This window comes from Culex quinquefasciatus, chromosome 3 (genome assembly GCF_015732765.1).
Source record: "Culex quinquefasciatus strain JHB chromosome 3, VPISU_Cqui_1.0_pri_paternal, whole genome shotgun sequence".
NCBI classification, from domain to species: domain Eukaryota; kingdom Metazoa; phylum Arthropoda; class Insecta; order Diptera; family Culicidae; genus Culex; species Culex quinquefasciatus.
In genome coordinates, this window is record NC_051863.1 from 121,663,540 (window position 1) to 121,681,221 (window position 17,682).

At 40.8% G+C, this 17,682-nt stretch overlaps 1 protein-coding gene and 1 non-coding gene across 2 annotated transcripts in view; both read right to left on the reverse strand.

The window, feature by feature from the left end:
- Positions 1-17,682, reverse strand: part of LOC6037165 — a 47,312-nt gene that overhangs the window by 9,597 nt on the left and 20,033 nt on the right. The window contains 6 exon segments of the mRNA XM_038263799.1: positions 9,251-9,418; positions 9,725-9,829; positions 9,890-10,124; positions 10,185-10,202; positions 10,204-10,384; positions 15,847-17,681. Of these exon segments, the coding sequence (XP_038119727.1) occupies positions 9,251-9,418; positions 9,725-9,829; positions 9,890-10,124; positions 10,185-10,202; positions 10,204-10,384; positions 15,847-17,681 (2,542 nt within the window).
- On the reverse strand, positions 9,499-9,645 carry LOC119770887. Its single transcript, XR_005279046.1, has one exon. It is a non-coding gene; the product is annotated as a small nucleolar RNA snoR639/H1 (small nucleolar RNA).

The window sequence follows — 17,682 nt, forward strand, 5'->3', positions numbered from 1 at the left end:
ATCTCGCTTGGCTTCGTGTATGTGGACCAGTCGTCGTTACTTTCGTTCGCCTCTGCCACCACCGACATCGATCGCGCTACCTCGTCGTTCACTGAAGGGTCACCCGGCAAGGTGTTGTCGTGTGCCTTCGCGAAACTTTCAGCGAGCACTCTGGCTTTCTCCGCGGGGGAGATGACCAGGCCATCGTCGATACGGAAAGGAGGATTGTGTTTAACTTTATTCCGCACGAGCTTGGAAATTTTCCAGAACTTTTTGTGGCCATTGGCGATATCGCGGACCGTATCGCCGAAGTTTTTGTACTTAAGTTTGCTGCACTCTTTTTGGATTCGTTGGTTCAGCGTGTCGACGATCAGGCCCAGCACAGGATCTCGCGAACGGATGAACTGCCGTCGACGGGTGTTTCGCAGTGTAATCAGCAGCCGCAATCCATCTGGTAGAACCACTTTCTGCGGATTGTACTCCGCCCAGGGGACTGCAACGTCTTCAGCTTCCAGTACTGCAGACGTGAATCGGCGAACAGAAGCGTCGATCTCGGCTGTTGTCTGGATGTTGTTCAGCGACTCTACGGTTTCGTCCAGCTTTCCGCCAACGTCCCGCTGGAACCGGACCCAGTCCGCTCGGTCGTAGCAGCGAACTCGTTTAGCTTGTGTCTCCGCCTGAATGATGCAGTCGATCTCAAACGTCACGGGCAGGTGATCTGATGATAGCTCTTGATGTACTTTAGGAACTGACATGTTTACCCGGTTGTTAGACAAAACCAGATCAATGACCGAGGGTCGTGCGCGACCACGCGGGACGTACGTCGGCGTAGTGGGAGCATGAATGAAGAAATCAGAAGTACGAAATAGATTCATCAAAATGTTACCAGTCTGGTTTGCCCGCGTACAATTCCACATCCTGTGGCGAGAGTTGAGATCTCCCACGATGAAGTATGCTCCACTTTGCCTCGTCAGGGTTCCGATGTCACGCTTGAAGTTGACTCGATCTTCTTTGCTGCGTCCTCCAGGAAGTAAGCAGCAATTATGTTGATTGGATCGCCCTCCGTTTGAACACGAACGCCAACCGCTTCAATCACCTTCGTCCGTAGATTGTCCATCGGCTTGAAACCGATTCCTCGTTTGACCAGGAGAGCAACCCCGCCCCCTCTTTCAGCAGCATCTGTTGGTCGATCCAGTCGAACAACTGAATAACCATCGATGAAAAATGACACGTTTCCCTGGAGCCACGTCTCAGTTAAAACGGCCACGTCAATTTTCTGCGACACAATAAACTCGGAGAGTTCAAGTGCCTTATTCGGAACGGATCGTCCGTTCCAGCTTAGTACTTTTAATTTAGTTAAACTAGTGAACGTAAATATACTTCACCATGAGCTCGTGAAGAGCGAAGAACTGTTCCTCCCTAGTCGTACACTTACTGAGTCGAGCGTACATTTCTCTCGCCAAGCCCAAGAACTCGGTAATTGAAAACAGATCGTCATTGGGAGCTGCACCGGGTGGGGAGCCAGTGCCCGGACCAGCAGCAATGTTTGCGAAGGATAGGCCGGGTGCCACCACGTTTGAGGTGAACTTCCGTGGCGAGGGCGACGCTTTCTCGGCCTGCGGTGAGGCTTTGCGAGGTTTTTTCTTCTCCTGGTGCTTGAGGTAGTCCTTGCGAGCAGTGCATTCCTTGAAGTTGGCCGTGTGGTTGAGGTTGCAGTTGGCACATCTTATCTTCTGGCGGACGTCATCCGGGGCTTTCTCCAGCTCGGCCTTCGTTGGAAGCTGACATTCGTTCGATCCGTGCTTCTGTCCACACTTGACACAGCGAGGCGTCATGTTGTAATACCGGCTGCCGTGACCAAATCCTTGGCAGCGGAAACATTGCATCACGTCAGTTTTGTTTCGAGTGTAAAAACGCCACCAGACCACGACGTTGAAGATGGTTTTCACCTCGCGAAGCTGCGTCAGCTTCACCGAACCCTTCAAGAAGTTGAGAAGGTAAAGTGCACGATTTCCACCTTCCGATTTCGACAGCACTTTGACTTCCCGCGGGAAGATGTCGTTCTTTTCCAGTTCTTCGATCAGATCATCAACCTCGAATACGGGGAGACCTGAAAGGACGATCTTCACTAGGGCGTCCTCCGGCTTGGCATGGGTGAAGAATTCCGCGTTCAACTGCACCAGCTCAGCGGTAATTTTCTGGAAAAGGTCCGCGCACTTCACCTTGATCTGGACCGCCTTCTCAAAGTTTCGTAGGCTGTAGTTGCCGCCGCCACCTCCGAGACGTGAAATCAATTTGTTGATTTCAATCGCCGACTTGTTTCGCACTGTTATTGGGGGGCAGTGAGCCTTCGTCGTTTTCTTGACGCGGATGTCAACAACACCCGGGATGCTGTCGCCGCTGATGCTGCTGAAATCGTCGTCGTCCATCGATTGCAAAGTGTCAAACCCGTTGGCAAGTGGGATTGGCTGGGTGGAAGCACCCGCCCAGGTGTTTCGATTTCTCGTACTGGTGAGATCCGAATAAGATGCTCGCCGCCGGAGTGAATAGCCGTGACCTGCTGCTGCGAGTTTTTTTACTTCTGTGTCCAAAGTGGGGTTAGTTTTCAGTTTCGGACCGTAGTCCCGCCGATCGAACGTATGCTGAGTTGACTTCTTCACACCCGGGACATCATCCGGTGGGGGCTTTGGCTTCTTTTTTCCCATGGCAGGGAAACCGCGCGAGATTTCGACCCGCGATTTACGGTGGAAAACGATTTTGAAAATAAACAAGCTCGAGAGCGTTTTTCCCACGATGGTTGGTAGCTGTCAACGAACTGATAATATCTTTTTCCAACAGCCTCAAACACCCATACTCCCATAGGTCAAAAGATAGGTAATTTCATGGACTATAAGCCTTCGGAAATAACTTTTTGGCCAATCGCAGTTTTTCTCATAGATTATTGGTTTTTCTATAACAAACATTTTACAACGTTAGTTTTTGCCCTGTAGGCCATCATAGCGGCACATATTGGTCTCAATTTTGTCATATTCGGAATCCTCGGACAATTTCACGTAAGTTAGAAGTATTGGAGTTGTAAATTTGATTGGAAAAAATGCCATTTAAAATGAATTAAAATATTTTTTAACATTTTGTCGGATTAGGGGTGGAACAGATATTCGCCTACTTAATACTGCATTTGACGTTTTGATCACAAGGTAAATAAGATCCATTTCTTTTTTCGAAAATGTTTTATTTATTTATTTTTTAAATCAAATTTACAACTTCAATACTTCTAACTAACGTGAAATTTTCCGGGGATTTCGAATATGACAAAATTGAGACTAAAAAGTGCCGCTATGAAAGCCTACAGGGCAAAAACTAACGTTGTAAAATGTTTGTTATAGAAAAATCGAAAAACAATGAGAAAAACTGCGATTGGCCAAAAAGTTATTTCCGAATGATTATAGTCCATAAAATTACCTATCTTTTGACCTATAGGAGTATGGGTGTTGGAGGCTGTTGGAAAAAGATATTAGGGTTTTAAAAAAATCAATTTTTAACAGTAATTTGCAAAAGCTATGAGAAAAAGTCAAGCCGATCCTGGATGTCTATGGCCCATTTTGAAGTGCTTCAAAAGACCTTTCAAATGCATCTACGCGAGTTGGGTTTGATGAAGTTTTACGGAAATGCGAGCAATTTTAAGAATTTTCATGTGTTTTGGACCTCAAACTTCAAAGCCCGTTTTACCCCACTTCCCTTTGTCGTAGAGGGCTCATATTTGGCATGAGTTCATCTCATGTATAGACAAACAAACGCTGAAAGTTTCATCCAAATCGGAGCACCTCGATACGACCTCTAGAACAAACCGAGCAGAATTTACAAATACTGCCTCTTAACTTTTCTTCATAAAGAATCAATTTCTCAATATATTCTTTTTAATTTTGAAATTTTTCGTTATTTTAAAGGACAAAACGCAGAAAAATTTGAGCCTTAGAAAACCTCCAAGTAATAATTTAAAAAAAAACTGTTTTTACGGCTAATATTATTTAGAGTTTTTGTCGCACCCCTTTAAAAATCTGACCAAAAAATCAGAGAACAAAAACATTTGTTTTTATCAAAATTTTAATCGAAATAAAAGTCTAAACAACTGAAAACAATTTGAAGTACATTTCTCTGCGTTGATAATCAGAACTGAACTCATTCAAAAATATTTAGAATTTTTGTGTAATTCTCATGTGCAGTACCGCTAAAAAGTTTTTTTGTCATTAGGCCGTTGCAAATGATTTTCAATGCTTGAAGCACTTTTAAAAAAATACAAACAATTTGAAATGGAAACAGTTTTTTGCTTTCCTCACCTTACTGAGGAAAGGCTTTAAAATCACTCGAAAAATTAACTTCTAAATTCAACCTCCTATACCCACCTTCACGTATACATATCGACTCAGAATTCTGAGCAAATGTCTGTGCGTATGTATGTCTGTAAGTCCGTGAACCAAACAAGATGCACGATTATCTCCGGACTAGCTGAACCAATTTGGACCATTATGGGCTTATTAGATCCGTCTTGGAGTCTTACAAGACCGTCGGTAATACCATGAAGTTTTATAAAGTACTTCAAAAGTTATGCTAAAAAAACGGTATTCAAAAGACCTTTCCAACGAGTTCAAAACATTGAAGTTCTGACAACCCTATCAAAAGCTATAAGCACTTAAGTTTTATTTATACACGTTTTTGAGGCCGGATCTCAGATATATTGATGAAAACGTTGTCCGAATCTATCATGAGACCCATAGTTAAATAGATACCTTTCCAACGCGCCCAAAGAGTTGAAGATCTGACAACCCTATCAAAATCTATGCACACTTAAGTGTCAATCCAACACTTATCAGAGGCTAGATCTTAGATATTTTGATGAAATGTTGTCCGGATCTACTGACCGGCCCATCGTTTGTGGGTATTCAGAAGACCTCTCCAACACCTCAAAAGATTGAAGATCTAACAACCCTATTATCAAATGAAAAATATAATTATATCAATGTAAGGAAGGCTTCAACCACCTTAGGGTGGATTAAGTAACGTTTTTATTCTCGAAAAATAAAATTTTCATTAAAACTTAGATATTTTAATGCTAATGATTACAAAATAAATGGGCTGATGTAAAATGCATTTAAAAAAAATGCAACTGCCTTACATAGTATTTAAAAAAACTAAAGATTGCCAAACAAACTGGATTGGTTAAAAATGCATTTTTAAATACAATCCAGACTCGATTATCCGAGGGCCTCAGAAAAATTTCACTTCGGATAATCGAATCACGAAAAAAAATATATTTTTTATTCGTTGTCTTATTTTGAATGGTCGAGCTTAACCCATAAACTAATCTAAAATTATTTAAAATTACTTAAGCAAGATGGCGGCCAAAATGGCGATATTTTTGTTTGTTTGTCATGATTCGATTATCCGAACTTCCATACTGTGCTTTTTTCTTTCAAATGTTTAGCCTCTGACTCGTTTTGCCTTCCTCACCTCACTGAGGCAAGGCTATAAAATCACTCAAAAATTGAACTTTTTAAATAAGCCTCCCAGATATACCTTTACGTATACATATCGACTCAGAATCAAATTCTGAGCAAATGTCTGTGCGTGTGGATGGACGTAGAATTTTTTTTCTCACTCACTTTTCTCGGAACTGGCTCGACCGATTTTGTCCGGATCTATGTTTTTGGATTTGCCTTCAGGTTCTTTAAGTCTTTTTTAAATTTCATCCGGCTTGGTGCAGTACTTTAAAAGATATGTTAGAAAAACTGTTTTGGTTGATACTAAAAAGGGTCATTATTTACATAATTTGAAAGCTCCGGCGGATAGCTGTCGGAACTTTACGCTCAGTGCACGCACACAAACACTGCAGTGCTTTCAAATGGTTCATTAAATTTATCATACCTAGATGGCAGCACTCAGCTGTATAGTGTCTTTACTAAGTAAGCGTTAGCCAAAGCTTTCGTAGTGTGTGGTTGCAAGGCTTTTAGGAGGAAGGCAGCAACCACCTTCCGGTGGATTAAGTAACGTTTTTTTTATTGTTTCGCCACCTCATAAATGGCGAATTCCACACTGCAACCCACTAGAGCAATTCCAGCTCAAATCAGGATTTTTTCTGATACTTTTGTACCCAACCCTCTCCGATTTCAATGAAACTTTGTAGACATGTTATCCTGGGCCTATATCTCGGATTAGTTTTCAAAAAGCCGTAAGAGCCATTGGTAAACAAAGTCCTTTTTGCATCGGTATTCGACCTACTTACGAAAAACCAATATCAAAAATGCTCAAGATTGTTCATCTACACGTCCTTCAAGTGTCCCATACTTGAAATAAATGAAATCTTGTTTCATTTTCGAGAAAAACGAAAATTAGTGTCAGAGGTCACAGTGGCTCTTACGGCTTTTTGAAAACTCACCCGAGATATAAGCCATTTTTGTATAAAAAAAACCACAAAAAACCCGTTTTTTCAACATTTTTATTTTCAAAACCGCTGTATCTTCCCAAGGATTGGACATAGGACAATGGTCAATATGGAGACTTTTATGTAAAATTGTCTGGAAAATCCATCCCCACTACTGGTTTTTAAAAATTTTGACGTTTAGACCACTTTTCAAAAAAACAGTTTTAGTAAATGATTTTTGATTTTTTTAGAAGAGACATACCATCCTGCATTTTTCGTCAGTCTTTTGGTAACATTTTAGGCTATGTCCTCAAAAATTTTGAACGAAAAAAATCATGACATCACCTTTAAATTTAAGTTTTAGACTTAAATCAAAAAATCTCATAGATGTGGCGTGTATTTTTGGTACAGTGTATTTTTTTTAGAAAGCCCGTCCAATTTCCTATACGTTTGTCTTTGACCACTTTTTGATACGATGCAACGGCTTCGAGATACAGTAATTTTTAAATTACAAAATACAAAAATATTTAAATACCTTACTCCCTTCTCAAATGTTATTTTCTAGTACTATTGGCTCCATATATACAAAAATGGCTTATATAGGCCCAGGATAACATGTCTACAAAATTTCATTGAAATCGGAGAGGGTCGGGTACAAAAGTACCAGAAAAATTCCTGATTTGTGCTGGAATTGCTCACTAAAATCACCGTCTCCAAACGAAGCGAACTAAGAAAATTTGATTTTTTTTTTGGTCTTTCAAAATCGGACAATAAGTTTTGCAAAGATAAATTTGCCTTGCAAAAATAAAAATTTATAAAATGAGAGGTTTCTAAGTGCCATCCAATTTGACCTTATATTTCAAACGAAGTTAGCTCGGCAAACTTTGGTCATATTTTCAGTCAGTGTTGTGAAAAATTTGTAAAACTTTACGATCTATCTAAAAAAAATGCTTCGAAATTTTAAAATCTAACTTATGTTCGAAAAGGCCCTAAATATGGAGTTTTCGATCTTTTCAAAAACTAGTCCAGACTCGATTATCCGAAGGTTTGTATGGGACTTGGGATAATCGAATCATGAAGATTTTTTTGTTTTTTTTTTTTTTGTTTTTGTTTTCTCACTCTCTTATCAATTTTTGATTCTTCGACCCTATTTTAGCCAAATTTGAATAGCTGATTGCCTATTCGCTAACAAAATGCATTTTTTTTTTCAATACTTCATTTCCGTCATTTTGGTTGCAACATTTGATTTAACGTTTCTAAATCCCTTTAGTGTAGAACTGTCCAGAACCGATTATTCGAAGCTTCGATCATCCAAAGTGTCGATTATCCGAAGTTCGATTATCCGAAAGTTTGTATGGGACTTTGGATAATCGAATCACGAACAAAAAACATACTTCTTACAGCAAACATCAAATTCGAGTTTGGCGACCAAATTTTAGTCAAATTTTAGTGGTTGATTGCCTGCTATAGAATGGCACCATTATCATAAAAATTGTAAAAAAAATGCGTAGAGGCATAGTCTGGGACTCTAGAAAAATTACTGCATACTTCATTTTACCTAATATATAGGAAATGTTAGGTAAAAAAAACAGCTAAAGTTGACTCCTAAAAAAATCATTTTTAAAAACATTGGCAAAGTAAAACTTCCAACCCATAAATTTTCTAAAATTGTAAGATTTCTTCTTTCCAATGCTAATCCGAAGATTTGATTATCCGAAGTGATTTTTTTCTAAAGCCTTCGAGTCTGGACTGTACCACCAAGTATGTAACACATTTAGCCAAATCGATCAAAACCTTCCTTTGCCATAATTGAATGGAGATTTTTATAGATGAACCATGGCTAATGCAATTTTTTATTACTGCCGCAAATTAAAAATAGGGGATCTATACCCTTACTCAGCCTATTTCTATTATCGGCCTATCAGCACTTTGATCATGAATTACAGCTTAAATAAAGTATTTTTGACTGTTCTGCCCACCATTGAAAAAAACGGCTAATATCCACTTTTGGCAAAATCGAGATATTAGCACCCGGCGGTAGAGGATGTTCCAACGCATCTTCTGGAACTTGAATTTCACTAAAAAAGTGTTTAGACATGGCTGCCGATGCGAAAAACCAAACGGCTAATATGCCACTCTTATGGGAAATTGCCTTGACGCAGATTTTGTGACAAACACTAAAACGCGTTTTTCTCGGAATACTTGATTTGGCATAATAGCTAAATTTTCAATTATGGGCAGTGTTCCAAAGTAATAAATAGCTCAACTAAAAGTGAGCAAGCGACTCTACATTATTGATAAATCTGAAAATGTTGATTTAATAGCGGAAAACGGCAAAAGTGATGAGAATTGGTCGAACGGCTTAGTGTGATTAAAATGGGTATATTTCCCCTAGGTACAGAATTTGTAATAAAGCAAAACGCTGCAATAAAAAAAAAACAACCCATTTCACCAATGGCATTCATATCCGCATACGTCCTTGAGATAATACAATGCAGCACCTAACCGACATGATATGGAATTGTTCACTCCACATTCAACTCAGCAAGCAGAACCGCAAATAAAGCACGCCGTAACCAACTCGACACCTAATCTTTCTATGGAACTAAAAATAGCCACCCATCATTCGTCGTCCACGATTGAACGCACGCAGCAGCGCAGAGAGGAGAATGCGGCCAAAGCCACAACAAGCATGCTTTGAAAGTGACGACAAAGCGAAAAAGAGAGTAGAAAACAAACTACCGTCGTCGTCGTCGTCGTCGTGGCCTACTTTTCTCTCTCCCTTCTTTTCATTTTCTTTACACCATTTATACACGAAACTCAGAATAGCACAACTCTACTTTATCGACTCACCTCAATGTCGAGCTGCAGCGTGAAGAACGGCTGAATGTTGTCCGTGGGGTGGTCGCCCTCGCGGTGCACCCGCGACCGCAGCTTCCCCCCGAAGATGTCGCTCATCGGCGAGCGGCCAAAGTCGGTGGTGCGCGTTATGGTGCCCTTGTTCCGGTTGCCACGGATGACCTTTCGGTAAAGGAGGGGGGGAGAATTGTTAGAGATTGTGTGTTGATAGAAGAGAGGTTGTGATAAAAAGAGGGGCAAAATGTCTCCCACAACATCTTAGATGATAGGGAATCGTGAGTTCCCATGGTAACCATCTTACACACAGGTGAGAATTTTACTATCCCCATCATATGCCACAGATTATGAGACTGAACACTCAATCTCTGCCGGCTTATGGATGATGGGGTGGTGACGGGATTCGAACCCAGTACTGTTGGGGATCGTCGGGACGACGCCCCTCCACGCTAGACCGTCCAAAGACCTTACCTTCCAGTCGTCCTGGTCGTCACCGTGCCCATCTCCGGACTCTTCGGCGCTGCTGTTGCCACTGCTGCCGTTCACCTCCGACTCGTTCTTGCTCAGTTTCATCAGCTGTTGAAGAGAAATTGATGATGAATTCGTGAAATCTAACGGATATTGAGTCTAACTCACCTCCAACATCTCGTCGTTGAGCCGGTTCAGCACACAGCCGAGGAACTCCTCGGCGTCCTCCTGGCGGCCCTCGACCTGGAAGATGTCCGACCTGAGCAGGGCCAGTATCTTGTGGATGACGACCGGTTCCAGCGGCGTATCGGTGGTAATGTCCGGCGTTTCGTCCTTCTTGGTCTTGTCCCGCGCGACCTTGGAGCGCAGCGGCAGGGTCGAAAACTCTGCCACCAGTGCGGTCCTGAACAGAGAGAAACAGTCAAAATCATGCCATGAACAAAGAATAAAAGTCCCAACTCACATGGCATCGATGAACGGCAGGGTGTTTGCTGTTGCGGGCCGCCGGCAACGACCGGATGGCGCGCATCAGGTGGTAAAACGGAGGGCACGCGACCAGCGCTTGCAGGATCGCGTTGATGTAGCAGTAGTTGGAGCGGTTGATGAGACCGCGCGGCTGGATGCTGATGCTGTTGTTCTCGATCTGGTACGTGTTGAGGAATTCTGGGGAAGGTCGGGACGGCGGGGATGGATTTGAAGACAAAACACGTTAGTTGAAGAAAGTGTAATCGGAACAATGAGAATTGTGACAGGGTGGCCACTCGATATAGAAAAGAGAAGAACTTTTTTTTAGATTTTTTAAATGTATCAAAATGGGTCGAATTCCGTTATCCAAAGTGTAAACAAACAGGCTTGTTCTTAATGTAAACATAAACTGACATGAGCATGCCACACTCATTGCTTACACTTTGTTTTCGTCCGATCTACATTTTGTTTTGCTTGAAACGTAATTCATTTATGATATATAAATATTTCAGTCCTCGTAAAAAATACCTATTTTTCATAAACTGAAAAAGTTTAATCAAGTTAAAATACATGTTTTGTTTTAACATTTGTTAGATTTGTTATTTTTCTATATATAATTTTTTTTTTTCAATTTATGAGCTTAACTGACAACATTTTCAATTTGAAACTGAAAAATTCAATTTCAATCAAGAGATTTTTTTTCTTTCAAACATTAGAAAGAAGTGTTGTTTTAGTAATTTAGCGGTTATTTTGACCATAAAATCTTCAAAATTTAAAATGCAACCCAGACTCGATTATTGGCACAGTCCTCAGACAAATTTCACTTCAAATATTCAAATAACGAAAATAAACATTTTTGCACCTCTTATTTGGCATGTTTCATAAAAGGTCGAAATTTTAAAAATTAAGCATAGTGTCTCAAGGTGATATAAGACTATGAAAAACAAACAAACTTGCACTTTTTGACAGTTTGCCTGCACGTTTGCGAGTTTGGCAAACTTTCAAACACGAAAAGAGCGTGTTTGTTTGTTTGTGTGCCATAGTATAATACTTGCCTTCAGTCAACATGCCAACAGCAACATTTATTTTTTAAACAGCGAACCAAATTATCGCCGTAGTTTTTAATCAATTAGGCTGGTACAAATATTTTTAAAAGTTTTTGTCACCCCCCATCCCCCCCCCCCCTTCAAAATTGGCCCGAAAAATCAGGGGGCAAAAAAAATATATTTACAATAAACTTCAAAATTTCAATGAAAATTCAAGTGCAACCAGCTGAAATCAAAATAAAATACATTCTCCTGCGTTTAAAATCATTTTTACCATGTTTGGGTTAATTAAAAAATCTTAAGATTTTTGAAAATTTTCGATGCAAAATCTTTTTTTTCGATACAATTTTTGTTTTTGTCAGATCTTAGATTTTTTGAAAACTAATGATTGCAATACAACTGAACTAGTGTAGGGTAGGGTAGTCATCAATGAGACACTTTTGGTTTTCAACTTTCAACGATTTTTCTAATTTTTTCATCAGCATGTCTTAATGAGCTTTTAGTTGCATTATCTTTCTTTTAATGTATTCTATCATTGACCAAAATATGAGATCGATCCGACATCTACAGCCAGAGTTATTCAACTGTCTCATTGTAGACGCACTTGGCAGGAACAATGAGACAGCTGGGGAACAATGAGACACTCTACGAAAATCAACATTTTTCTAGCAAACATCATGTTTTCGTATTGTTCCATTGCAGGTGACTTGCCTTGAACATTTTAGAGCAATTTTGCCAACATGAAACTTTTAATAACAAAAGTTACACTAAAAAGTATTTAAATTTTGTAAAATCCATATATTAATACCAAATAACTTTGTATTTTTGGTTAAATGAAGTTTATACTCTGTAAAAATGCCAAAAATCACTTTTAATTCATGTTTTGAAAGATTTCCATCGATTTTGAAAAGTTTATTGAAGAAAAATCAAAGTGTCTCATTGTTACCCACGGTCTGAAATGAGTGGGGAACAATGAGACAGTCCTGGATTCTGGGTGTATTCTAAATTTTGGCCAAATCTAATGAAAGGACATTGTAGCCCAACTTAATCCCTATGGAATGTCGAAAGACATTTGAAGAAATATTAGTTTTGGTGTAAATGGCAGCCTACAAGCGAAAAAGTATTTTTTACACCTCAGAATCAAACATTTATGAATTACTTTTCAAGGGAGCGTCCATAACCAAAGCCACTTATATGGCAGACGTGTATCCAGTAGACACACCTTTCCCCCAAATAAGAGCCTGATTGGTTGAAACTACGACTTGTGAGAGCCATTTTATCATTGTTCCCCGTGTCTCATTGATGACTACTCTACCCTAAAATGCATTTTAAAAACACTTTTTTCATTTAAATGTGAAGACTATGGCTTGTTATTTAAATTTTTAAAACAACAAGCCATAGCCCCCCTTGACCTCGGCCAGGGCCGAGGACAAAACTTTTTTAATATTTGCATCGGCCTTATTTATTTATAAAGATAATACAATTCTAAAAAAATGTTTTAATCCAGACATTCATAAAACACTTTTTTTGAGATATTGGAATTTTTTGCAAAGCATTAAAATTTAAAACATTTAAAACATTTTTTTTTTTTGGAGATTGGAAAAACTCATAAGAATATTACAGTAACTTTTTTTTTGCGAAAATATAAAAAAATGCATGTTTGAATGAAAAACTTCTCATAAAACTGTTTAATAATTGTTTAAGTTTGAAAGAATAGAAAAAAAATTGTAAAAATACTGCAGACACATAGTTTGAAAGCATAAACATCATGTTTTGTTTTTTTTTTTTAAATCCCTTAAAACTATTTAACTAGATGTTAATGTTTGAAAATAAATAGAAAAGAAAAGAAAACTCACAGAAATATTCCAGCATTTAGAACAAACTATTACGGAAGCATATCAAAAACTATAACTTTTTTCGAATTTATTTCTTATGAAATGCTTGTGTTTGAAAGAATAAAAACAGAATAAAGAAACAAGAATAAACTGTTTCGAGAGAATATAAAATTCTGTTAAGTAGAGGTGGGCAAAAACAGAGCGAGCCGTTCAAAGAGCCGGTTCTTTTTTAAACTACGGTCTTTTGAAAGAACCGTTCCAAGATAGAATGTTTTTTAAACCTGTTATAAATATATTTTATCGAATTTCGAACAAATTGCATCACAAAATAGCATTGCTGCCAAACACCACTTAAAAGTTTTCTAACTTATTTTCAGTTTCCTACTTTTTTTTTTTGAAATTCCAAAAGTAAATGATTTTCTAAACAAAATGAAAAAGCTTTTCTGTATATAACTGTATATAACTCGTTAGCCTGTTCCATTTTGAGGTCATGTCGAGGAACTTCAGGTGCTCACTTCTTAAGGGGTTATATACATATAGAAAATCACAAAATTTCATGTTTCAGAAAATTTATTCAATCCACTTAAAATGTGATTTTCAATCACTCCTGAAAGTTTCATGAAGATATTCCATGATTATACTGAGTAAGAGACGATTTACGCTCAAAATTTTGCCATGCGCAAAGCGAACTGTCAAACTTTGTGAGCGTTTTTCTCTAAACGCCGAGTTGATTTACGGGTGCCACGATATCTCGAGATGGGATGGACCAAATTGGCTGAAATTTGAGGTGAAGACTTACAAGACATATTCCGTGTGCATGACGAAGCTCGATTTTGAAACGATTCCTTAAAAAAATACAAAAATCAAAAACTGACGATTTTTTATATGAAAAACACAGAAATATTTTTATCTTTTTTTTTCAAATAAACTTATTGAAAATCGGGCTTCGTCATGCACACAGGACCGGTTTAACGAGACTTCACCAAAAATTTGAGCCGATTTGGTCAAAGCAGTGTGGAGATATCGTGGCACCCGTTTTTTTGAAACTGGTAACTTCAAATAGCTATATGTCGGCAATTATACAACCAAATGTCTTCAAATTTATTTTGATAATAGTTGAAAATATATATTTTAATGCCCTTAAAACAGATTTAAAAAAAATTAAGTGTGTGCTCAAACCAACCCCTAAAATTTTTGCTGATTTACATGTATGTAACCCCTTAAATGATAGATTATGATGTTAGAAACAATGTTTTCTTAGACAAGAAAAAATAATAAGATACTTTCTCGCACCCCCTAGTCCATTTACTGAAAAAGTCACCTTTTTAAACAAATTTTCTAAAATTGCTTAGAATCAATACAAAAATTGATTCGATCAGGTGTGTATTATCTTCAAACGATAGGTTTTTGTCCAGAGATTAATAAGTACTATCAATATTCGGACCTTCTCCGGTGGATTTATGTCAAAAAATAGCATTTTTTCGAAACTTTTTTCAAAAATGCTCATTTAATTTTGGGTAGCCTATTTTTCCCAGTAAAACCAAAACAGGCATCTTGTAGGAAATTTTATGGCGATCATTTTTCCCTCTGAGAAAATGCAATTTCGACACTTCAGAGCCGAGATTTTTGAGTTTTAGTTAGAAAAAAAGTGCCAACTTACAAAGTTTTTCAGAATTCTAAAGCAAGGCCTACTAATTACATGATGTTGCAAGCATATGTCTTAAAGGTCAGGGTATGCTTTCTTATAGTAATTTTGGCCGCTGAATTCGAATCTGACATAAAATTCCGAGTAAACAGTGATGTTTTGGAGCTACACCCTTTTGGATTTTTTATTAAATTACTGCAATTAAAATTGCTTGTAAGTTCGGTCATACTTTTCCCGGTTTTCGTTCCACGACATGACCTCAAAATGGTAAAATATTACCAAAAATCTACTAAATAGCTGAGAGATTATGGAAAAATAATTCTTTTGCCTGATTTAATTTTAGTGTTTAAAGACTTCATCGATTAAATCAGAATTTAGAAAAGAGTTCGCAAAATCACACAATTCTTAAAAATAACCTATTTATCAAAATTTAAAAAAAGGAGCGAAAGAGCCGTTCAAAAGAGCGGCTATTTTTAGTGAGCGAACGAAAATGAGCGGCTCCTAGAAAAGAGCGGAGTATTTTTTAAAGGAAAAATAAACAAAATTTTAATTTTCCGCTTGTTTGGGTGTTTTTGAAACCACCTTGAGTCAGGGGTATTCGGAAACACTCAAAAAGCAAAAGGTAACATGTATTTTTATTGGACCTTTTCAAAAACATCCAGAGTTACAGAATCTAGACAAGTATAAACCTTTTTCAGGAAATAATACCCCACATGAATATATATCATAAAATCGTAAAGTAAGTGGCCACCCTGCTGCCACTATTTTTCGTTCTATCATTCTACAAAAGTGTTATGATGTTTGTCTGTTCCAACTCTAGTGTCGACCGCTCTCACGAAGGCAAGTGTCGACAAACTCTCTTGCTGAAACGCGGATCCCTCCCGATCTCCACCGGACACGAAGGCTCAGGCGGTCTCTCTCAGAACGAGAGCGCGACCAGTTGAACGCCGGCGGAGTGGCATCGGGCGGGACCACTTTTACTCTGCCACATGTGTAACGCATAGTGTTCTATTGAAGGTTGGGGGGAGAACAGTTTGCTGACTTCATGTGACTTACGCGGGATTCGAACCCGTAACACGTTTGGATTACAAACAGTGCGCCGCTAGGCAATGGCCTGCGAGAGGCGTTACTCACCTCCCAGTTTGAGGGTGTTCTCGTCCAGCTGATCGGGGACCTTTCCGAGGTGCTGTTGCTGGTGCTGCTGCTGCTGCTGCTGGGGCTGGTTTGGTTTGTTGGGTTTGGGTTGTGTCGAGGTTGTTTGGTTGGCCGCCGCCGAGTAGGACATACTCGTTGAGGAGCCGCTCTTGTCGAACGGAAGCACCTTGGCGATGGGTTTCTTCGACGGAATGGATGCGGCCTCTGCCGGAGTGTGGCCGGACCCGGAACGGGCTAGCGCGGGCATGAAGGAGGCGGCGAAGGGTGAGTGCGTGGGAAGCGCTTGGTTTGCACTGGTGGAAGATGGCGGCGGACCAGCGGTAATTGCCGTCGACGGGGCCAGTGCTGGGGCTGCGGTTGGAGCCGGAGCTGGGGCGGAAGCAGACGAGGAGGACGACGACGACGAATTGAACAGGCTGGCCCAGGATTTGGCCGGTGCGGCGACGGCTGGAGTCGCGGCCGGTGGTGGCGGCGCGTACGATGGTGCCGGAATGACTGGCGGCGGCACGGACAGCAGCGGGGGAGGTCCCGGCGGAGGTTGGATGTGGTGGGGCGGTTCGCGCTGTGGGATCGCTTCGACCTTCTTGGATTCCATGGTCGGGGCAGTGGCAACGACGCCGACGGACGAATCGGTGTAGGACTTTTGCGGAGCCAAGGGTTGCTTGTGCTGCATCGCGGCCAGCGGCGTCGCAGTCGAGCCGAGCGCCGTGAACGGAATCGGCGAGGTATTCTTCTGGTAAGGCTTGACGGCGGAAGTCGAGGTCGCGGGAGTGTACTCTTTGTTCGGGATGGCCGAAACCGACACCGACGCGGTGGTCTTCTTCTGCATCGGTTGACCCGTTACGACCGTGGTCGTTGGCGAGGTGAACGACGCAATCGTGGTGGTCGCAACCGGTGCGTTGGGATTCGCCCACCGGAAGGACGACTTGCCGCGGTCATCATTCAGGACAAATTTCTCCTGGACGGCTCGCGTCAGCTTGGCGAGTTCGTCCGAGGTTTGGCTTTTGAACGACGTTTGCTGGGTCTGATTTGGTTTTGAGGCCGATTCCTTCGCCGGTTGCGGCTCAACGGAGGCGCCCGGTGTGGCCGCCAGCGCCACCTCGTTTGTCTTCTTTTTCTGGTTATTGTTGTTGGTGTCATTGTATTGGGGTTGAGTTTGGGATTGCGCGGTTTGTTGGAGCTGTTGCTGTTGCTGCTGTTGCTTTTGCAACTGCTGCTCATGCTGGTGCTTGAGGATCTCGAACGGAATCGGCGGTGGAGGTTTGTCGAGCTGGGGTGGAGGAACGAGCGTTAGTTGAATCGGTAGCGGAATGGGCGGAGTGGACGTTACAACAGCAGACGTGGGAGGCGGAGGAGGAGGCGTAGCCTCGCGCACGGCCGGTTCCGGTTCGCAGACTTGCGTGACTTCCGGTTGGGGGGTTTCTTGGATCGGCAGAGCCGGCTGCTGTTCGACAACTACCATTTGCTGCTGGATTGGTTCCGGGTTGTACACCATTTCGTGGGGCGATTGCACGTGGATGTGTTGTTGTTGTTGTTGTTGGGGTGGTGGTGGCGATGGTGACATTGGAGGTTCCTGCTGCTGGTAGCTTTGGATCTCTTCTTCATCTTCTTCTTCTTCTTCTTCTTCTTCTATCAGGTAGTTGCCCTCGTGGTCGACCATGGCTTGTTCGTGCATGGCGACCTCCTCGAGGTCCATCATTTGCATGTGCTGCTGTTGGTGTAGATGTTGAGGTTCTTGAGGTTGCTGTTGCTGTGGCACTAGGTACATTTCGCTCTGCGTCAGGTTCTGAAGGGACGAGGCCCGGGATGAGGGCC